Here is a 23,935-nt window from a genome sequence, read left to right on the forward strand (position 1 = left end):
ACTAGCGTTCGTTCCATTCATTGTTATTTCCTGTATTCTTCCGAAGCGGTCTCGAGCAATTTCGGACGACTAGAATTGCCCGTTATAACGAAGTGCTGTTTCTCCGAAACATTTGGCGTCCCGGTGACTGTGTCACACATAGCGCAGCTGCGAGAAAGCACGGAATGGTACAGTCTTACCACTATAAGTAATAGAGTTGTAGCATAGCGTTACTGTGGGCCGCCATCCGCCAAATGCGCATGCGCACCTGGCTTGGGGCCGTTTGCGCATGCGCCATTGGCGGTAGTGGTATGAGGTAGCGATGTGCTAAAACCCTCAAATAAGGCACCTGCGTGGACTGACGGCGATTTTCCGTGTTCGGGGACAGTGGGAGTCGCCCGCTTGACGAACGAACTACGCCAGCGGCTCCCGGCCTGCCCGCTGGGCTGGCGAAACCTCGCGGTCTCGTGAGCTGGCCTGTTGGTACGGAAGTTTTCCCACGGCAGCCGACCCCTAACGTGCTGATCTTATAAGGTCAGTTCGCGAACAGCAGGAGAGCCTTACAAGACGTCTTGACGCTGCGCGAGTGCGTTAAGTTAGCGTAGCCTAGTTCAGCCAATGAGATAATTGACGCATTAACGACCTAGCGTTCGAGGTGGCAGCTCCCATCGAGTCGTGTTAAAATTTTGTGTAGTGACTCGGCGCTGCTCGTTCTTGGCTTTAAACCAACATGGAGCTGGCTGCTGCGTTTTGTTAGTGGTTTAAGCAGGAGCGCGCTCGTGAGAATGCTGCTGCCGCTAATTGGCATTGGAAAGTGCGTCAGCGTACCGAGAAACAGGACGGGCGCTTGGCCGAGAACGCAGCTCGGGGTTGTGTGTCGCTGCCGAAAATGTGGAGCACGTTGGGTACCCTTTTGTCGCTTCATCAGCATGCAGAAAGAAAGAAAGGTGAATAGGAACTAAACTATTGCAGTTTCTCAGATATGTTACTACTGAAGGCTTAACAAAATATGTGTAACTTGATTTGGTGATGTAAGAAGGGACGGAACTAGGCGTTGCAATCTGGCGATGGTGTGCTTGTTCGCGCGCTCCTCCTTAGCCCGTACCGAGCGGTCTCCTCCGTGGCTGGAGGCAGTCCGCCCTGGGAACGTAGCAGTTGTAATCCTGTTCGACCGCCGGAAATCGCCATTTGGGCGTTTTCCAACTTGTGGCGAGGTCGGCTGCGCGTGTGTGTGGGCGCAGTAGTGAGTCGCCGAGCCACAATAGCGAGCACGGCGGCGGCTTTCCTAGTCTTGGCACGCCGTTTGGTGCTGCCGAGGCGCGGAGGGGAAAAAGAAAATGTAAGAAGTGGAAAGCAAAAGAGGGCATCCTTTTCTCACCGGCTGGCGAATAGTAAATAGGAGGCAGGCATACTGCGCGTAATCCGCGCTAGGCGAAAGCGGCTATTGAGCAGTGTCGGTGGCTGAAGCGTTCACTGGCAAAGCCGCAGAACCCTTTGCCACTGACTGGCTTCATAGACGGTGGTTACCGACGGCACTGTTAAGCGTAATTGCAGCCTCGTTTGTCGCTCTTAAACGCGGGCGCTGTGATATTTCCGAGATTTCGTTGTTGCTTTATTCCTGTAAGACGGGCCCCGTGCTACTGGGAGGCGGGGTTGTTGTAATGCTCGCCTTACAAAAGCAGCGGTTCCTTTTCTTTTCCCCTGCCTTTGCGCCGGTTCAGCCATGCCTGAAGCGCGGCGAATTCGCACTCGCGGTGCCAGAGACGTGGCCGCGCTAACTGTAGGAGTAAGCAAGCCGCGGTGCCGTTTCTATGGGCGGCTCTTGGAGAGCCCCGAGGACCGCAGCCGGAGCTCTTCGTGCATGGCTGGAGGTGCAGTACCTTCCGAGGAGATAGCAGCGGGCGTCACAGGCGAGTGGTTTGGCCGCGGCCTGTTAGCCGGGGGGGGGGAAGAGGCTCGTGGGTGTTGTGCGAGAGCGCGCGTGTGGTGGTGCCACCGAAGAAACAGGTAGGCGAGCCGATCGCCTTGGGGGTCGGGCGGCCGTCGCGCCCTGTGCCCCCTCCCCCCACCCTTTGCTGCTTCTGCGGCGGCGGTGGCCTGTACACACGCCTGCTGCTGCTGCCAGGGACACTGACTCATGCGCCTTGCTTGAGTCACACACTGTGTGTGTGTTCTCAGGCGGTCTTCCTCTTGGCGTTTCGCCTCTTTTCCTTTTTGGAGCGCCCCGTGCTTGCAGTTTTTCTTGTTTTTTCTCTACCCCTTTATTGTTAATGCCTCGACTCCCGGTGAGCCCGTAGAAGCCCCGCGCCGGCGATAACGGCGTGCCGCGCCCAGCGCTGTAGCGAACGCCCCGGGACTTTACTTCACCCTTGTTTTTTTTTTTTTTTTTGCGCTTTTCGTAAGCTATTCTTTGTGCGGCAAATGCTGGCAGGGGCCTGTAAGCTTTGTGTAGGAATTACAGCGTGCGTCAGCGCGCCTTTATTTTGTTTCGTTTTTGTTAGTAAGCTGACGAAGGTCGTGAAGGCTTCACTCCGCCACAGTTACAGTTGATTCATATCAAACGCGCGTGAGAGTTCAATTTTAAGTTTACGATCTTAACTAGACCGGGAGCAGAGTAAATGCCAGCATCTGATTTCTTGTGCATTCAACTGGGGGTCCTTCATTTTCGTTTTTTTTTTAGGATATGGGGGAGGGGATAAAAAAAATTGACTGTTACATTTTTAATCAAAAACTGTGTAGAAATGAGTTTTTCTTGCAATTGTTCGAGAACTTCTCTTTTTTTTTCGAGTTATATTTTATAACTCATTATTTCATAATAATGAGTGCTTATAATGTACAGCCGGCCAAATCTTTAGCTGGCGTTCGTGAAGGCCGCTTTTTCTGCGCTACTGCGCTTTGAAACAAAGCAAACGTCTGGAAAGCTCAATATTAAGCACGGGCTTAGTGAACTTCTGCTTAGATTTGATATTTTAACAAGTTTGCTCCGTCATGAGTTGCAGGAGCACGGAAAACGCGGTCGGTCACGCACGCCAGCTAAAGATTTGGCCGGCTGTACCTTAAAGGCCTACTTGACCGAAATTTTTCTAATCGTAAAAACGTTGTTTTTTCATAGTACACCCGCGTATTATGCTACCCACAAAACATTACGCTCCAGTTTCAAGCAGTTACGGTGCCAAAGGCACGCAAAAATCAGAGTTTTCAATACCGAAACTGGAAAAACGGGCGCCATTGCCGCCCGCCGGAAGTGACGCATGTTTGAGACTGGAGGCCTGACAGGTTCGGAGCGTCTGCTCGTTGCGGCCCGAGCAAAGCACTGGTACCGGTAGCGCGTGCAGCACTTTGTGCGATAAATACTGGTTATATGTGAAAACACACATCTTAAAACGGATCAAAGACCCTAGAAAAAGTTTTAGACGTGTTTTATTTGCTGTAGTAGACTACAAAACTACTCACTCAACCTCAGCGAAGATGATCGCGCCGCAATGTTAGTGAGCGTTGTTTGCCTGGCAGTATTCGATTACAGCTTGCGCAAAGTTCGGACATAGCGGAGAAAGGAATCAAATGGAGGCCAAGTAGAAGTGCTTGTATTATCAAGTCGGCTTTTTTGAGCGGGCACGCGCCTGCCAACAGCACATGTGCGCTCTCCTGTGCGTGCAGTATGGTTGTTGTCTTGATAAAAAAAATGACCTGCTTCTCCTTTTCCTTCTCATTTTTCTCCCCCGTCGAAAGGTATTCCCACCTGCGCATAGAAATTTGTAACAGGTGCTGTGAACGCGAGGTAAATCAATAAAAACAGCTGGATGTCTAAAAAGGGAGCTCAAGAGAATCAAGCGCTGCGTTAAGCGAAAGAATATGCCAGAAGCAAAATTTGTGTTGCAAAATAAATATATATTTTTCTCTTCGAGGGCCGTGGCATCAATGCGGTGCCGATGGTGGGCTGGTTCATCTTTGCACGCCTCGGTCGGGCCTGCCACTGCGCGTTGCGAAATACATGCCGATTCAAATGAACAAAAACTTATGCGCTACGTTCATTACTGTATTTACCTAGAATCACTTACAGCCCGTGTACTGCAGGGACGGAAAAGTTTTTCTAATCTTTTCAAACCACACAACTGGGCAGAACGACGTGGTTGCCAGACCCCAGTCGACCGTTTACACCCACCGCGCAAATTACTGTAGGCAGTGTGTCTGTACCGACTGAGTAATAATGCAGAACATATAATCAAAATTACGTGTTGTCTTCCTTTGAAAATATTATCATTCAAATAACATGCGTTCAGTTCTCGGGGTGAAGATCGGGGTGAAGGGCAGTGGCCGAGAGGTATACATGGTGCTTTCCTCATTCCTAGTATTCCTTTCCGCGGCCACGCACTTCATCAACATGATGCTAGCAGTTTATTTTTCTCGGAGACTATCGAGCTTCGCGGTGAAAACAACCAGAAACGCGCCAGAAGAAGAGCTTACAAGGAGTGCGCACTCACTTCTGAACGCCTGAAACTGGCGAGCCGGCGATGCCGGTGTCTCATTCGTGCGTCATTTCCGGTCAGGTTTGTTAGTTGTCCAGCACACCGCTAGGGGACTGCGTCGTCTGCTACAGAGGTTTTTGAACGCTTCTAACTAAAATTCTAGACGCTTCACAGCCCTAATATTAAATATAAATATTGTTCATAACATGCACACTTTATCCAGCGCAAAATTAGCCGAAGTAAACTTCGGTCAAGTTGGCCTTTAAAGGGTCACTAAAGACAACTGCATATAACTTTTATTCTTATAGTCAGATACAACATATGTCTGCAGTGATGTTCCTCCTACATTCATGACTGCCACGCAGAATTTGCCCACGAGAAAAGGAATGCATAGTATATATCCATAGTGTATCCATAGTGTATATCCGTAGTGTATATCACTGTACACCAGTCAACATTGTCCCGTCAGTTACGGTGGCTTGTTTCATTCAGATATCTTTTGCATACACTGGTCACTGGTGTCATGTTAGTTACGACAGCTTTCCAGCATGAAATTTGTGTTGCCATAAGTAGGTAAACATTTTCTTGTGAGTTTTGATAGCTTGTGAACATCAGTTATATGAAGGAAGAACACTTTGTATTTGAGTTTTAGAAGCATGGGAGAGCCAGCCTATGTTTTGGGTCCCAACTTCTAATCAGTAATCATCATCCTTATTCAGAAGTGTGCTTTGAGTAAGAAAAAAGTAGTGTTGAAAAGAGGGTCATAAAAATGTTAACTCCTACAGTGAACTTACAAAATGGCTATAGAGTGGCTGCTTGTTTTTGTGCGGTACCTCAGTTCTGCTATTTGCAGTGACAAAGTATGTTTCTAAAAGGCTGTTTTGTGGTAGAAATTGGGTAATAATTTTTTCTGCAACTTGACAGTGATGCAGAAGATCGGAAATGGTCTGGTTTTACCCCAAAGCTAGGGGCCCTAATTATGCCCAAACTTGTGTATGTACAATTGCAGGCATAATAATATAGACCACGCTTCAGCAGTCAAACTCTTCTGTTGCGTTATCTGGTAAAAAGTTTTAAGTCTTTGATATTTATGCAAGTAAATGCCACTCGTGCACTTGTGTGCAAATGCAGCAAACTCTTCTATTTCCATTATGCAGCGTGAGGGAAGGAAGAGTTGGAAAGCAAAAATGTGGTGCATATTATTCTGTCCGCAACTGTATGTTGGTTCAGCTGACAGATGCATTTATGGTATGACTAATAAAAGCAAGAATTTGAAAACCATGTCCTTTAGCTTGTGCAGAGATGTTGGCATTGTTCAGGATAATTTGGTTAGGAACTCTCTTTTCTCCACTGCACCTAAATTACTGCGGAGGGGGGGGGGGGGGGGGGGGGTATTCTATGGAATAGCTATCTTTGAGGCACACTGACAGTTGTATACTTTCACATTGCTTAAAATTGCTTAAAATTGTGACATTCAGTGACTTAGCTGACATGGTGTGGTTTTTTTTGAAAGACAAAAAGGTATGCAAGCTGATTTGCTGTTGATACTTGGAGGGCCATTGTCATAGCCAACATATAGCGCAGTGATAACTTGTTTAGAAGTATGATGGCTGTCAAGCTCAGCTCGTTGAAACCTTTGAATTCATGACAGCAGGTTTGAAAACTGCCTTAATTTTTTTGTATAAATCAGTTTTCGCTCTATATTTCATTTTTTTTTTTTTTTTTCCACAGTGTATCCATGCCTTGAACAGTTTTTTTGCATTTTTGTAATACAAATTTCATTGTAGAAATCCTAGTTCAAATCCGAAATTTTACGACTGATGTGTAACTGTAGACTTTGTAGCTCACCCACTGCTGCACTACCAGCTTAGTTGATTTGACAGCAGTCTCTTCAGAACAGAGTTTGTTGATGTTCATTTGCACATTGCATTGCAGTGAGCTGGTGGTAAGGCGAATACGGTATTGTTTATTGGGCCTGAGCTTTGCGACATTATGTAACTTGCTGCTTTTATTTGTGTAATACTGTTGTCTGGTGTTTTTGTCTCTGCAGGAATTTGCCATACATGTGGCGAGAAGGTGACAGGTGCCGGCCAGGCCTGTCAAGCAATGGGAAATTTATACCACACAAACTGCTTTATTTGCTGTTCATGTGGTAAGGAGTCTTATTGCCTTCCTATGAAACAAAAAAGTAGCTTCACAGTTGTATAAACACTAGTAGTTCAATGGAATGGAAGTTATACACAGAATAAAGCAGCATTCAAAAATTGTTTAATTATATGTGTCACATCACAGCTCACAACTAAGAAGTATGATCGTAATCAAGCTTTCACTTTCACGTGAGGAGCCAGAATAGTTTTTAAAACAGAAAGTAGAAAAAACATTGTTACATGCATGGAAGGGAAAGTAGTGAAATGGCACTCTGCAGGTATTAATCATACAGCCTACTAGAGATAATATAGTAAACAGTGAATATTACTTGTTGCTGCTGTATTCGTAGCACTAGCACTGTGTTTAGGAACATGGCATAGTAAGCATTGGGCAATTTCAGATAGCTATGAAAAAATGGTCACTTCTGCTTTTTCTTCTCTTTTTTCTCTCGCCCATCAGCTCTATTATCTTTATCTTACAGCATACTACAAGAAAGTGTCTTTCATTGAAGAACTGTTCAAAGGAAACCTTAATGTATATGCCTGAATTTTACAAATTTCTCCTTGCCTTAAACGATGTTTGAGATTTGTGCATCAAGGGGTAATCCCTTGGGTTGGCAACACTGATTATCGTTTGTATTAGTTTTTTAATGCAGAATGTCGACTTGTACCTTGGTGAAAAATTATGTAGCATGGTGTCTGTACTAAAATGTTGTTCAAACAGCAAAGCAGGTTTTAGCTTTACCGGGTAACATAAACAAAAGTATCACAAAGAATAACTCAAGTATTAATGCAAATTAATAATTATCAGACCACATTGCTAAAATAAATTGCCTGCCCTTTAATCCAGTTTTAAACGAGTCCCATTTAGTACAGACGTATGTGAAAATTTAAGCCTTTTGATTTGCTGTGCAAAGTGAATGTCAACATGCCTTTACTAGTCATTGAATCTTCGGAACTTGATTCCAATTCATGTGTGCAGGGCGAGCATTACGGGGAAAGGCATTCTACAATGTACATGGCAAGGTGTATTGTGAAGAGGACTACCTGGTGTGTATTCCTTATATGCATTATCACTGTACATTTGGCACTTTGACACTGCAGCTGTAGTCAGGACTGATCTCTAAGGACAAGTTCTGCAGCCACTCGACAGTGCAGACTGACCAAGTCCTGCATACACTTGATAGTGCAGGCTCAAGCTGTAACTGAACTGATCGGTTATGCTTCATCAGCCTCTGCAAGGCGTGCAGTGCGAAAAAAAATGCACAAAAGAGCCTTGTTGATGGAGGATAGTTGAGCTAAACTTTCACAGTGGCTGCCTGTCAGGTAATACTGCATGCCAAGAGCACTGAGAAACTTGCAACACTCTTTGAGGTGTAGAAGATAGCATGTAAAAATTGAAGAAAATTAATGTGAGAAGGGAATATTGATTCAAAAAAGTAGCTGACAAAGTTAATGAGGTACACGTAGAAGTGATGTGAAAAGCACCAGGGGAGCGCATCGCCTCCGCGCTTCATGAAGCACTGCTGCTGAGAGCCACCTAGAATGGGCAGCACCAGGCGCATGCACAGAAAGAGCAACCGACCATGCTTACGGGGCATCTGCCTCTGCCGCCAGTTCTTACCGACTCTTGGCGGCAGTGCTTTGTGAAGTGCGGCGGCCACACGATCCTGTGTTCGCTTTCGTATATCTTCTACCTGTACAGTTACAAGCTGGTCGCCATGATAATGACAACTATAATGTTGCTCTTGGTAAGGAACTGCTGGTATGTGATGGTGTTGACATTTTTCTGAATTCAGTAGTATACTGGTTCTTGTAGTAAAGGCAATGATTGATTTTTAAGCAACATGAGACACGTGGTAAGTCTTCGTTTGCGCGGCAAAGGTGCTAGAGGATAAGAGTGAACTATGCCAGGTTGAACTATTTGACATTAGTTTTGAGGCATAATAAATTGTATATTTGTTATACTAGATGTTATTACAGTATCTTATTATTTTGTTTCTTATTTATTAAGTTTTTCTTGTAACAGCTATTACTGGCTCACACCTAGCGTGTGGTTTCTGATAGTGCAGTAATACTATACGTTTGACAAGCCAGACAAGCTATCATGTCCGGTTCAAGTTCATCTTAAGAGGGATCTGCTGTCTATATTTACATGCTGATATCGAGAATTACGAGTGTCACAAAATGGTTATTTGTTGCAACTGGCCAGTTTTTTCCAAAGAAGCAACTGTTTCTTTAGCTTGGCTTTCCCTGTGCTTAAATCACTGCAAAACATTTAGTGCATGGAAAACCTATCTTGAGGTTGCAAAATTAGTGACATGTCTTGGTCTGACAGTACAGCTGGGCACACAAGTTCTTACTGATATTTGGAAATTTGACAGGGGAATAGGTGGTTGTAACCGAGGGCAGGTAACTGCCAAAAATGCTTTCTGGGGATAGCCTTACTTTCAACCTATCCCTTCTGTAGGGAATACCTCACATTCTCCATTATTCAGTCGGTATTTCAGATGTTGTAGCCTTGGAATGGAATCCTGCAGTGCTTGTTTTTAGCCAGTAATCATATTGTATTGCATTTGCAGTATGGTTATTGGCAAACTTTCATTTCCTTGTGTTTCGCATCAGATGCAGGATTTCAAATGTCTGCACTGATATTTCTTGTTTTCTGAGTCAGCTTCCCTCATTCTGTGTGACTTGGCTCACAGGAAAGATTTGTTTGCTGTGAGGTACTGTCTTTTCAGGTTTCTAAAAATTGCTGCAGGTCATTGGCTCCATGTTTTGGTGCATAGCGCAGCTAATGAACCGAGCATTGCAATCATGGGAACCAGAATTATTTGTGGCTGTCAATTCACAGGAATTAGCATTTGTTGAGTTAAGTTATATTGCAGCTGTTGCTGTGCCCCGTAGCTGTTGAAATGTGCAAAGGCTACTTACAGCTAGTTATTTGGCAAAATGAAATACAGCCAGTAATTTTAAACTAGAGTGGTTAATAGTATGAATTATGACTGACTTTTTCATTTGGAATTCACAGGTGCTATGATTTCTAACAGTATATGTAACCAGTGCTGTTATCTGCTTTCTCCACATAGAAGCTGAAACACATACTGCAACACTGTATTGATACTACTGCATTTCCTTGCAGCACTGTGCAGACCCTGCATTGGTCAACACATTATTATGAGCAGGATGTTGCACCTCAGTTTCAAACTATATATATTTTCTGCATGCAAAAATTTTTATGCTGTTGTTTTTGTTAAAATGCAATCAAGGAAGTGCCTTTACCAGCTGCTTCTAGTGCTTTCTTAGTATGGTGCCATTGTGTCCTTCAGCAGCCCACACATCTATATGTCTGTCAGTACTTAGCAAGGTGTTATGCACAACTCTGCAAATGCCCTAAAGTCAGGCTAGTTGCTATCTGGCTCCAGTATCTTAGGCAGCTTCTTAGTGTAATTGCATGGTGGTTGTGGGTGACGTCTCCTGGTCACATTTTGATACTCATCAGAAAAGCTGAAGGTGTATATTTTTGTGTTGCGAGCAATGCATAATGATTTCTGCAGCTCATTTGCTGTACATTTGCTGTGTTTGTTTCCTTCGTGAGTGTGGTGAAATGGCATCATAACTGCCATTCTTTTTTGTGCACATCAAAAGCTGACCAGTGAAGCACGAAATTATAACAAATGCACGTTCCTTTAGTATTTCACCGTTTCTTGTCACCGTAACACACGAGTGGCTCATGTGTTTAAAGTAGCACCTCATAGCTGTAATGTCACTATGGATCAGGACACCTCAATACTTAAATGATTTTTGTGCACTGAAGCTTCATCAGGGCATTGAGGTATATTGTAGTGGAGGGTTGCAATTAATTTTGACTGTTGGGCTTCTTTAATGTGTAGTAAACCTCAATGCACGAGCATTTGTACATCATGGTCTCCATCAAACATGACCACCATAGCTGGAATTGAACCCGCATTTTAGCAATGGAATGCTATGGCTATTGAGTCACCATGATGGGTCAGTTAGCACACACTCTTTGTCAGGTACTGTTAATTATAGTCGCAGCAACATTCACACGCGTCAGCATTCAAATATTTGAAATTCAATTTAAGATAATGTTCACTCCTGGACAATTCAAATGGACAACTACAGCTTTGCATTCTCATGCATCTCTTGCAGTACTCTGGTTTTCAGCAGACCGCGGAGAAGTGTGCTGTGTGTGGACATCTGATCATGGAAATGGTAAGGGCATCAACCACAGTTGTCAATGGAGCCTGCAGTGCAGTTCCTGAGACATGCTAATTATGTTCCACACACAAACCAAGTAGGAATCCCCTTGTGACGTTCCCGCCTGTCGGGGGTCAGTCACAATGCAACACAGTTGTTTGTTGCCATCTACGGGTTCTGCTGAAGCGAGGAGAATTGAGCCAACACACAACGCCTCCGAGTCAACCTTATTTATTTACACTCTGCCTGAAGGTGAAACTGGGAGTTCCGCTCACCGCTGTCTTGTATCAGGCGTCGCGGTGCAGTCCGGCCAACAGGTGCCTCGCTTTCGGCTGCTCTGGCAGGGTGGCGCTCAGGCTGGTGGCGGTCCCACGTTTCGGTGACTATGACGGGTGGTGGCGTCAGGCTTCTTAGGCGTCTCGGCTGGCGGTACTCTGACGGGTTGTGGCGTCCGGCTTCTTGGGCGTCTCGGCTGGCGGTCAGTTTGCAGCGGATGCCCTCGGGTCCAGCCTCACTGACTACTGACCAGCGCGATCTGCTTCCGTCCACTTCGCCCGTCTCTGCTCGTTCTCTCCTGTCCTTTTCTCTCCTGTCCTTTTCTCTCCTGTCTACAACGCGTCTCTCTGAGGACTCTCTCTCTTTCCTTCGGTGTCCTCCTCGCCCAACGGTTTTTCGCCGCCGCTGCTCATGCAGCCGACCAAGGGCGCCCGCCGATTTTTCCACGAAGCCGCGGCCGAGCCGGTCGCGAAGGCCGAGGGCCCCGTTGGGGATGGGTCGAAGGGGATCAGGTGTCCCTCGGAGGGCAGCGGTTCCCCTAAACCAGCGCCTCGCCTCCTCTGCTGGGAGCCCTCCTGGTGCTAACTTGCCGGCCTCCCTCGCCACCTCGAGCCATTAGTAAGGCCGTTGCGTTGCAAGACACTGCAGGCCTGTGGGCCCGCGAACTCCGGGAAACTGTTTGTGCCGCGAACGTTCCGGCCTACCCTCGGCGCCGCAGGGTGCCGGCCACTTCGCGAACGCGGGGTTCATGTTCAGCCGAAGACGCACTCCTCTCGAAATTGACATGTTTATGAGGGTCACGGCTGTCCTCTCTCTTCTCGCATCGGAACTCAGGGTGGTCTCTTCCAAGAACCGCGGCTTGGTCACGTGACCACGGCATTCGAAAACTTGGCCGTCAACGGACAACGAGAGTCCTCCTCTAGTAGCGGAAGAGAGCAGCTGCTCGGGGAGCCAGTCTGTACTTTCCAAGGGCCTGGGGCCCTCTTTTCTTTTTGGTTAACTTCCCTTAATAAAGACCCAACTGCTAGCCTTCTCTGAGTCCACAGCCCGCACCTCGCAACAAGGCCGTCTGCAGGCGTGCATGCGCGCACACACAAACGCACAAACGTGCCTGTCTCTGCGCCAAAGGGGGGGAAGTTGGGGACGCGCTGCAAAACGGGCCGCAGGGATGCGTGTGGTCGCGCTGGGCGCCCCGCGCGGCCTCTCCTCCTTAGCCCTCTGGCTACTTCGCACGTCTTTCTGCTGCGCCCGCCGCATTCCACACAACCGCCTTCGCTGACGGGGCAGAGCGATAATTTTGAAGGCAGACACAGTGTCTCTGGTGCTAGTGGATGGAGAGTTCTTTTGGGCCATGCCTAGGCCTCCCGTACACAGTCCTTCACACCCTCACCCCATATGTTCAAGGCCATTCATTTATGGAGATTTTAAGGCGAAAGCCTTTAATGGCTCGTACTCGCGGCCATGACTCTGTCCGTCTGTTTGTCCGTTACATCTGAAGTGGCAGTCATAACTAGTCATGACTAACTAGTCATTAACCAGAAAGAAAATCCTAAAACCTTGTGCACGGCGAGAATCGAACCACCATCCTTCCGTTCCATAGCCAAGCGTGCTAACCACTATGCTACGCCGACTTCCTGCCAACGCATATGCAGTTCTCCTTGTCTAGCGTAAGGATGCTAGAGAGCTTTGCAGGAAAGGCTTTCACCTCATCGCACTTTAGATCACCAAAGTGCCCCCTCGAAATTTTTTTCCACATATTATTAGCTCTGTACCTGACCACTATGTGAACCAGACTTAACTAGATCTCTCTACAAAACAGTTCATTCTCTGGATGAGAGTTTAAATCAACATTCAACAGTTGTTAGATAAGTGTAGTACTGCTGTACTAATTAGAACTCATTGCAGTTTTATTTAAGATCTGCTGAAAAAGAGGCCCTATTATGAAAACAGTACATATGACAGAAGTATTTTCATCACTATTCACTGCATGCTTAGAAATTCACATAATTTACATGAACACTGTTAGACATTATTCTTGGCATGGGCTTGAATTGAGTCTTAGACTGAAACATAATCATTGCCTGTGTAGTCTGTTGGCATCATGACACTGTGCCCTATGTGGTGTGCTGTGGTTACTGCTTGTTTCCACTGTAAACTGCATTGTTAATGAAGGTTTTCTCTTGGATAACATGTCCAGTGATGAGAGTGCTTTTCAGTGGGCGGAGGTTATCTTAATGAATGTGCTCATCCTTGTGTATGTAAACAGGAACTAAGAATGGAAACGACGGAGGGAGCTTAAATTACACTTCATTTTATTTCCACCTGCTTTGATGGAGTATGATTAATGAAGTAGCGAGTATTACTGATACAGAGCTGTGTAATAGATTGAGTAACCTTTTGATTAATTGATTTCTACTTTAATTGCAGTCAATTTTTTATTACCTAGGCTATGAAATCAAACAATAGACAAATGAGACAAGCAAGAACTGTTCAAATTCTTTTTGCAGTTGTCTTGGTGTATACTTTGTGTTCAGTTAGTGTGTCTTATGTTTCGGCAGCATGGTGAGTGCAGTTGTGTCGATTGTCTGCCGGTGAGGTGAGATATTGCAGTGATCAAACGTGCAAGTCTACAGTGCCAGAAAACAAAGAAGGTGGCTGCTATATAAATGTGCAGCTTTCAGCAATAGCTTTGCAGCAACTTATAAACTATGAAAACCACCCCAAGAGTAAACATGAGCTTGAAAAAGTCTTAGAGTTGCAGTCAGACATATAGCAATCAGTTTGTTGCCTAAGTATAAGGAATAATTTGGTCACCGTCAAGATGAAAAGTTCGGTTTGCCCTGTGCCACTATTACCATGTCCTCGCAGGCATAGTGAGTGCACTTTTTTTGTTTTTGTTTTTTTTTCTTCCCGAAAAGTGTATCAAACTTTTGGGGTGCATTCAGTTGCAATGTATTATACTTTAGTATCCAAAATAATGGGTTCATTCATTACGAAAGTGGGCCCACTATGCAAGTAAATCTGGTATGTTGTTTTGATTCAAACTGTTCTGTAAAATGCAGTTTTATTTTAGGAGCAAACAGTTAATCAGATTAAGATTTTTAATCAGTACATAGCTCTGTGATATTACATGCTAACACAAGTGTGTTAGCTGTTTTAGCAGTTTCATCTTGTGAAGAAATATTCAGAAACACATAATGGTGCATAAAAAAACCAACCTTTTTGAATACATAATTGAAAAATGGTTTTGTTGGTAACATGTACTGAGTTTTCATTGTGCATTACTGCATGATTTGATGTTGTAGATTTTGCAAGCCATGGGGAAGTCTTACCACCCTGGCTGTTTCCGCTGTTGCATCTGCAATGAATGCTTGGATGGCGTTCCATTCACAATCGACATGGACAACAAGATATACTGTGTCAACGATTATCACAAGTCAGTATTCTTTTGCAGTACTTCTGTGGGGATTGATTTGTACTTTTGAGTGTCTTGACAGAGTGAGTTTTTCCGGAAGCCTTTGGGAGGCTGTGCCAGTTTGAATAATTGTGCTTTACCGAAAGGAGTAGGCAGGTTAAACGCACAGCTGACCACAGAAGTTTTAGAAAACTGAAAGCACGAAAAAAGCTTAGCTGCTTGGCTGTCTAAGCATGCAGCCACGGACTGAAGAGTGTGCTTTGCATTTACATGCGTGGCTTGTGCAATGTGCCCCCTCAATGCTAAGCCACGCCTCCAGACAGCAAGGGCATCCAGCTTTTCCCTGGCTTCTGTTTTCCAAAATATTCTGTGGCTACCTGTACAGCAAGTGTTGCCAGCATTAGAAAGCATGCACTTTTGTTGCTCTCTGGTGCTGTCTGTATTTTGCAAGTTTTCCACTTGCCAACATTTGTACTTCTCACAGCATCACATCTTTGGGCCATAAAAGCCACCACCAGAAAGAAATAAAAGCACACATTTAATAGTATACTCTTGTTTATATTTTCTACAACACACCATGCGTATATATTCATTGCCCATGGTGTGTTAATGTACATTAACAGCAATACACTGTGGTGATAGACAAGTACAGGCTGCAGCACTTTTTATTTGCAATTTTAGTCTGCAGCAGGCAAGAGAGAGTGTTTGTGTGTGTGTGTGGGGGGGGGGGGGGGGGGGGGGGGTTCTATCGGGGTTTAACATTTGAAAGTGACTCAGGCTATGAGGAACGCCATAGTGAAGGGTACCGGAAATTTCAACTTTGATCGCCGCAGCCGGGATCAAACTCGCATTCTTTGGGTCAGCAGCTGAGCTGCGTGCGTGCATGCATGCATGTGTGGGAGCACGCCTACTTAGGGCAAGTAGTGACTGCTGATCCGGATCATGAGAGGGAGATACATAACTAGGAGAATAAGAATGGGGTGGTGCGCATATGGCAGGTTCTCTCAGGTCATGAATGGCAGTTTACCAATATCCCTCAAGAGAAAAGTATACAACGGCTGTATCTTACCGGTACTCGCCTATGGGGCAGAAATGTGGAGACTAATGAAAAGGGCTCGGCTTAAGTTAAGGACAACGCAGCAAGCTATGGAAAGAAAAATGATAGGCATAACGTAAGAGACTGAAAGCGGACAGAGTGGGTGAGGGAACAAACACGGGTTAATGACATCCTGGTCGAAATCGAGGAACAAATGGTCTTGGGCAGGGCATGTAATGGGAAGGGAAAATAACTGCTGGTCCTTAAGGGTAACGGATTGGATTCCAAGAGTAGGCAAGCGTAGCAGGGGGCCACAAAAAACATTGAAAATGTGTGTGTCTGTATTTAGAACTAGAACCCCTGTTTAATAAAAAAAACATGAATGACTCAGAAACACATATATGAAATCACATATGCACATACATTTGCACGTATGTAGAATCGCAGCCTTATTTGTCGGTCAAAAACTGAGCTATAGTGCCCTTTAATAAAACAGTACACCCTGTCAGAGGAAAAAAAGTAACGGCACTGGACAGCACTTCCTTGGTGCACCATTAAACTTCGCGACATCTGTCTTTTTCTTGTTTTAAAAGAGCAATTATTTTTTCTACCCGTTGTGGTGCTGAATGGTTGGAGCACTCGGCTACTGAGCCAGAGGAGCTGGGTTCAGTCACAGCTGCAGTAGCCGCATTTTGGTTGGTTTATGGGGTTTAACGTCCCAAAGCGACTCAGGCTATGAGAGACGCCGTAGTGGAGGGCTCCGGAAATTTCGACCACCTGGGGTTCTTTAACGTGCACTGACATCGCACAGTACACGGGCCTCTAGAATTTCTCCTCCAAAGAAATTCTAGCCGCCGCAGCCGGGATCGAACCCGCGTCTTTTGGGTCAGCAGCCGAGCACCATAACCGCTGAGCCACCGCGGCGGCAGCAGCCGCATTTTGATTGAGGTAAAACACAAAGGCACCCATGTGCTGTGTGATGTTAGTGCACAATAAAGAGCCCCAGGTGGTCTAATTTAATCCGGAGCCCTCCACTACAGCATTCCTTGTTGCCCATGAGTCACTTCAGGATGTTAAATCTCAAAATTTACAATTTAAAATTCTTTTTTTATTCACAAAGTGGCTCTACCATTCTGTGGCACAGAAATACCAAATTTGGCTGGCATATTTTGACTTGGTGACAACAGCACTTGCTTCGAAGAAAAATTTGCACAGTCATATGCACAATCTTAGACACTTTGCCACAAAGGGCTATGCAGCATTTGTCTGTTGCTTGAATTTTGTTTTTGTTTTTTCAGAATGTTTGCTCCAAAGTGTGCAGCCTGTGGAAAGGCAATTACACCAGTGGAGGTAAGGTTTAATCTGTATTTGTCTTGGAGTGTCATTTGTGCTCATTTATGTTATTTATTTGAACAGGGAACAGATGAAACTGTTCGGGTTGTTTCAATGGACAAAGACTTCCATGTGGACTGCTATGTCTGTGAGGTAAGTGAATTTTTAACTCTGTATTTTGGTGTATATTTGTTAATATTATGGTGTGAACTCTTACACAAGTCTGGAGGAACTATTTTGCAGGGAATTTATTATTAATCTATACACAGGTAACACACGGCTTTCAAGATGGCATATTTATTGCATCAGTAATGTGATGATTTGCTTAAGTTTCTCTAATTGGAAAGTCAGTATTTGGATGCATGTGCACATGGTGCGCATGAGGGAAAGTACATGTGCGGAAATAATTGAACAGCTTGGGAAAAAGGTGTAATGCATATCGTCAGACTAGTGTTTGGGAAATATATAAAAAAAAATTGAGATTCGTTCTTAGGAAAAGAAAGGCATAGTAACTGTTTCACTTCTCGGTGAACACCCAAACCGCACTGTGGGGGAAGAGATGAAGGAAGGGAGTGAAAAAAGGAAGAGAGAAAAAGGCATATTTCGACCACCTGAGCACCTTAACCACTGAGCCACCATGGTCAGTTGTTTAATTTGTATTGTAATGTAAGTGGGTACAAGTCAATAATAATGCACAGAGCTGAAAGAGGCATCAGCTAAAATAGCAACAACGAAGTTAGAAGATGGTCTCGCCATGTGCATAAATTTATTTTTTAGTGTTTAATTGCATGTACCAATCAATGCAACCATTTTTCATACTGCAGAAATAGAATGTGCAAGTTATCCCAGGCAAATTGTTGCCACAAAAATTGCTGGTGATTTAGCATTGCTAAGTACGAAATATTGTGCGAAAGCATGGTCCCGAACGTGGGTCAAATCAATTTTCAAATTTTGGGGGTTGGCCACCCAAATTTTGGAACAGGCCAAATCCTTTCTTGGGGTGTCCTAGGTTGGCTCTGAACAGGGGTAAACTCAGTTTTGAAAATTTCTAGGTTGGGCCACCCAAATTTGGGGAGTGCCAAGCCCATTTTGCGGGTGTTCCAGGTTGGTTTCAGATGGGGGTCAGCTCAATTTCAAATTTTTGGGGGTGGGCCAGCCCCATTTTTGGAGGTGGGCCAGTTCCATTTTGAAAGAAGGTCAAGCCTATCTTCCACCTGAGCACACCCAGGTTCACCAGCAGTCAAATTCGGCCAGGGTCATTTCATCTGTAAGGTCAAGGGTCAGAGGTCAAGGCTTCTGAGACCCATTGGCTTTCTCAAGATTGCTAGTGAAGTAGTGCCTTTGCACTAAAACTGTGCAGTCATCAGGAAACCAATTAATAGGAGGGTTATGCAAGATAAATAAAAAGCGGACAGCATGGTGGAGTGCTTTGTGGTAGACGCTTGAAACTTGTGCACACAGAGTGCTACATTGTGTTTTAGTGGCTCTAAATGTTGTCACTATAGTGTGATGCTAGTTAAAGATATCAGTGTCGTGAGACAAGTTGTTTGCCATAGTTAACTTGAAGCGCATCTCCATGGACCCAACCGAGGCGCACGAGCACAGCGTCTACACACCCAGCGCCACACTGCGACAAGCATCTGAAAACATACACAACTTGATGGCCTGTCACCTCCTGTCGCTGGTACTCATGCTCAGCTCACAAAGGGCCGTACCGGATGTCGAGAGAACTGCGTTCACTGATTGGTGTACACCGACCACAAACCAGCGAGCCACTTCTGGCGCCGGTGCGAGCGCGGCACAAATATATCTGACATGGGCAGATATTTGCCAAGCGCCAGCATCAGCTTGCGTCTGCGCCTCGCGCATGTGCAGGCTGGCTCCGGCGTACACTGGTACGCATAGGCGCTGCGCTCGTGCTCCACGGATGGGTCCGTGGAGATAGGCCTTTAAGCTCGCATATGGCTTATTTCAATCTGTGTTTTGTATAAGCAGGCGCCAAACTTTTAATCTCGGTGGAGGTGCTGACGTGTTGAGGGGTGGCTTTCATGGCTGATTGATATTTCAGGAGTGTAGCCTGCAGCTGACGGATGACAGGGACAAGCGGTGCTACCCACTGGATGGCCACTTGCTTTGCCAGGGCTGCCACGTGCGGAGGCTGCAGGCACAGGGGTCAGCAGCCCGGGGGGAGCCACCACCTCAGGTATGAAGACTCGCTAAACGGAAGCACATGTTGCCTCAACCTTATTAGTGGCCAGCAGTTGTCTGCCCAGACTTGTGTCGTTAATCTACTTATATGTGCCTAGGTGTTATCGCGAGAGATCGGAATGTAAATAGTGCAAAACTCAAAAAACTCAAGGACAAGAGAAAAAATGTCCTGTGCTCTTCTTTTGCTCTCGTCCTTGTGTTCTTTTGCACTGCTGACATCTTCATCATGTCCTACCAATAAGCCCAAATTACCGCTCTTCTGTTATCGCAACAGAATAGCCTTGTTCATTCGTGTTCTGGACAACTTATGTCTCTTTTCAGCGTGCATTGTTCTGCAGTGTAATGAATTTCCATGGTGTAGGCATCACCATCATCATAAGTCAGGTTGATTCCACCGCAGCCCAAAGGCCACCATAACTCGGCACCATGAGAGGTGGCTCACTCGCACTCACATCCACTCACTGACACTCACATCCACTCACTGACACTCACATCCACTCACTGACACACGCGCTCATGTCCACTCACACTTGCACTCATATCCACTCAGACTCGCACTCACAACCACTCACATCCACTCATTCACACTTGCATCCACTCATTCACATTCACGTTCACTCACTAAAGTTTGCAGCACATATCGTTCGTGGAAGAACGCAAATGTAGTTTTTTTATCATCTGTTTTGTAGTGCATGACCTTTGGAAGCTGTGGCAAGGAGGCTATGGGCTTGGGCAGTACATTACCGAAAAAAAGGCACATTTCAGAACTTCTTAGAGGAGATTGTAGTACCCAGTTCTAAGGATTCCTCATGAAGTCCTGATATCAGTGTGGAAAGAATTGCTGAAATCGGAGCATGCAAACAAAAGTTATTCCACTGACAATATCAAAATACAAAGGTCAAATGAAACCGCATTTCATGCGCCCATTTTACTTGCCCAGTGCAGAATATTGGCCGCCACAAATCAGAACCGCGCCTTGCATACAAGCAGTGGAAGCCTGTATGTAGTTGTTCGCTTGCCAGGGCAGCGGCTGGCGTCGTCGTCCGTGTACATCTTGCAGACTGGGGAGCTGCGACTGGAAGGTTGGAACCACAATAGGGGGAGCTCCCCAATGCCCCCAACACCCTCACCCTCAGTTTCCTGTTCTCTTCTCTCTTCTCGGCTGTGGGGTCTGTCAGGCGGTTTTTTCTTCGCTGCCTTCGCGGTATCGGAAGTTTGCACAGAAGCCGTCACTTCCATGAGACTTTTAAGCGAAATGAAAACTGTCACCCCCAGCTTGATTCTTATGAGCTTTCATTTGCTTGTACTGCTTTTCTTATTTTGTTCTTTTTTTCTTGAGTGAAAAGCCTACGATACTCAGAGGCATATTTAGGATCCGTTTTCTGAGTATGAAAGAATTAAGTTAAGTTCAAACTGTATGCCTTGCCAATCAATAAGGTAACTGCCAATTTGGTTGGCGCCTCATATATACTGCCAAAAATCGCTGCTATGTTTTGTCAACATCGGCTCGAAACGAGCATTTCTGGAGCAGATTAAACATTTTATTTTACCATTTCGACATCTCCTTTGGTGTCGAGACATCACCATGCCCTATGCTATGTATACAAAAGATAGAAAGTACATGCTTGATTTGCGTCGCAGGGCTTCTTCAACTGCATGTTAGAAATAAGTACATCTGGCGTTATCGAGAAGAGCACCTGACTTGAGCCAAGTTTTGCAGGCCAGGCCAAGTAGGTCAGTTTTGTCAGTGGGACAATGGAAGGCTCTGCCAGCTCCGTGCCCGGTCCAGTCAGATAATTATGGGCAGTGCAGAGCTCTATTATGCACACACCCAGGCGTGAAAAAATCTATGCGTCCACTGCAGTACTCAAGATCCCACCTTATGCTAATTAGTGCCAATAAGCAGACAGTCATTTGAGCAGCAAGCATTGGAACTCTGCGCTTATGAGCTTGAGCTGTGTAGGAGGCATGACAAGAGACATCCATCTGTCTAGCAGTGGCAACACGAAATTTGATCAAAGGGCCCAACACAATCCGCAGAGGCTCATTGCACCCGCAAAGGGCCTGCACCCATGCCAACACCGAACTATAGTAAGGAACAGGATGGAAAGAAAACCTGGCGTTCCTGGGCCAGCAGAATCCTTTGCTCCGGTTGCCCAAAGACAAAGGCGCTCGCCCTCGAGTGCCCTTGGCAGTGAATATTTGCTCCCATCAGCTGTCAACATTATGAAGAAAGCTAAGCAGATACCGTCGTTGCAAAACACAGGTGGCAGACTTGGCTGTCACGTATTTCCACCACTCCCGTGCACTCACGACCACTCACATCCACTCACCACTCACGTGGACTCACTTCCACTCACATCCACTCACCACTCATGTTGACTCTCTCGCACTCATCTGCACTCACACTCACTCACACTCGCAATCATGACCACTCACACTCACGTCCACTCACACTCTTTTGGCTTTAGTTTAAGAAATCGATCTCCATGTAATTCAGGCATTTCTTCCGGTCCCTTAAACTCCAAATTAATGAGGCTTTACTAGCCATCATGTTATTTTTAGCTGCCAGTCGTGTCATTTTATGGATTTCATTTTACAGGACCACATTACAGGTTGGATACTGTTATGCCATCTTATCAATAGTATGCATTTCTGTGCACATCATGTTTTTTTTTATGGTGCTGAATAAGTCTGGTTTTGTTTATTTCAGTTGCAAAGAACATGCATCATTCTGAAAAGCTCGGGTGCCACAGCATTTGCCCGTATATCACATTCTGAAATATTTTTTTCGTAGTGTACGGATAGTATTCAGTATTTGCAGCCATTTTTTCTTCATATTCTATTCGATTTGTATTCGAAAATTTCAATATTCGCACACCCTCTACTTATAATCTTTCCAGAAAAGTTCATACTAGCTTACATAGCATCCAGAGCTAATCGCATCATGATTGAATTAATGACTTTATGCTACCTATGTCTGACTTAGTCTTGATTACATTTGTTCCAGTTGAGACCTTGGTAACATTTCACTAATTATCGCCTTGAAGAATGTACAGAATTACTCAGTTCATTTGATTCTGTACAGTTATCACCGTATTGCAATCATCACTTACATAACACAAATTCTTAGCATCCTTCCAACCGCTGCAGTGACTCGGTGGTTATGACGCATGGCTGCTGACCTGAAAGTCGCGGGTGCGAATTTTGAGGAGGCAAAATTCTTGAGGCCTGTGTACTGTGCGATGCCAGTGCACGTTAAAGAACCCCAGGTGGTCGAAGTTTCTGGAGTCCTTCACTATGGCGTCCCTCATAGTCTGAGTCGATTTGGGACTTTAAACCCCCCAAAAACCACAAATCATCTTAATAACCTTCCCCTTGTTGTTCATTGTGAGATGTCTCATATTTGTTTATTTTTTTCACAGGATCCATCATCCTAACAACCAGCTCAGATCATGCCTTGTCACAGTAGTACCATCTTCATTTGTACACATGTCGGCCTTCTTCACAGAACTGACATACCTCACGAAAACACGATTAGGTGCTTCAGGTGCTAGATGGTTTAAGCTTTGCAAGCTTAGTTTCAGTTCTATTGTTTGGTTTTTCTAGAGCAGGTCCATTTCTTGAACTTTGAACCCCATTGTGGAACTTAGATATCTAAGATATCTAAGTGCCTCCTCTTGGCTTTGCCCTAAGGGAAGCTGCTGTTTTGCGCCTTCGTGATTTAGGCCCAACTGTGAGAGCAGCATTGCTGTATTGATCCAGGAGATCAGCAGTTACTCAGCAGTATTTGTGTTTAGCCTCTTGTCTTGGCTAGTCTGTATAATTTGGCTATTCTTATTTATTATGGTATAGGACTACAACTGTTTAAAAGCTTCTGTTCATCATACTGTAGTTTTGGAGCAGTCCTACGAAAGACAGTATAGTTTGAAAAAAATTTGACAGTCGTGAATGAGGCCTCCTCGTTTCATTTTGTTGTTTGTATGTTTGCAGGGTGCACAGGCACAGATTGTATGGAATGGAGCACAGCTACACTAGACCTTGGCACAGTTTTCTCTCAGGTAAGAATTTTAGAGCAGCTTGATGATTAGTGTGCTTGTACAGTTAGCAGCCAATAATTTTTTTCTCTTTCTAGGTATATTCCTCTAGTGCAGGGTTATAAGTGCCTTTTCTTTTCTTTAGTAGCTTTTTGTGTACTTTATTCTCATATTACTTACACATTGCTCCAGCAGTTGTTTTCATCGTATGGTTATAGGATAGTAGGAAAATATTTTGTTCCTTTGTTCTCATTGGTAAAGCTACCATTGCTTTAGCTGTATAAAATTAAAGGCTGAGGCTAAAGGCAGCAGTTGAGCATAATCATTGAGTAGCATAGAATCCAACTTGTGCTGAAGTTGCAAAGGGCTGTTTATCATTTTTATGCATTGTGGAATCTAGGATGAAAGAGTTGAATCCCCGCGCCTCTCATTTTTAATTCTGGTGTCCCTATTTACTGGTATTTTTGTACTTGACAGACGTAGTATTTGTGATGCACAGTGCATTCAGCAGTTACCAGGCTACTTTGCATGTGACGGCAACAGGTGCCTAGCCGTGCAGTGGGGATCTTGTTGCACTCTTGACAGTTGAGGTGCCCAAAAATTGAAAATTGGTTTTTGAGGAAAGGAAATGGCGCAGTAATTGTCTCATCTTGGTGGACACCCGAACCGCGCCGTAAGGGAAGGGAGGAAGGTGGGAGTGAAAGAAGAAAGAGAGAAAGAAGTGCCGTAGTCGAGGTGTCCGAAATAATTTCAACCGTGTGGGGATCTTTAATGTACATTGACATCGCACAGCACATGGGCGCCTTTTGCATTTCATC

At 45.1% G+C, this 23,935-nt stretch overlaps 1 protein-coding gene across 1 annotated transcript in view; it reads left to right on the top strand.

Moving 5' to 3' along the window:
* The window catches only part of jub (LIM domain-containing protein jub), a 79,535-nt gene that overhangs the window by 50,511 nt on the left and 5,089 nt on the right, over positions 1-23,935 (top strand). The window contains exons 2-9 of the mRNA XM_089579326.1: positions 6,496-6,597; positions 7,575-7,642; positions 10,766-10,828; positions 14,395-14,525; positions 16,839-16,890; positions 16,957-17,025; positions 18,941-19,075; positions 23,074-23,141. Of these exons, the coding sequence (XP_089435452.1) occupies positions 6,496-6,597; positions 7,575-7,642; positions 10,766-10,828; positions 14,395-14,525; positions 16,839-16,890; positions 16,957-17,025; positions 18,941-19,075; positions 23,074-23,118 (665 nt within the window). The 3' untranslated portion in view covers positions 23,119-23,141. The remainder of the gene's footprint in view (positions 1-6,495; positions 6,598-7,574; positions 7,643-10,765; positions 10,829-14,394; positions 14,526-16,838; positions 16,891-16,956; positions 17,026-18,940; positions 19,076-23,073; positions 23,142-23,935) is intronic.

The sequence above is a fragment of the Amblyomma mixtum genome, chromosome 3 (assembly GCF_055824585.1).
Source record: "Amblyomma mixtum isolate Tamu chromosome 3, ASM5582458v1, whole genome shotgun sequence".
NCBI lineage: Eukaryota > Metazoa > Arthropoda > Arachnida > Ixodida > Ixodidae > Amblyomma > Amblyomma mixtum.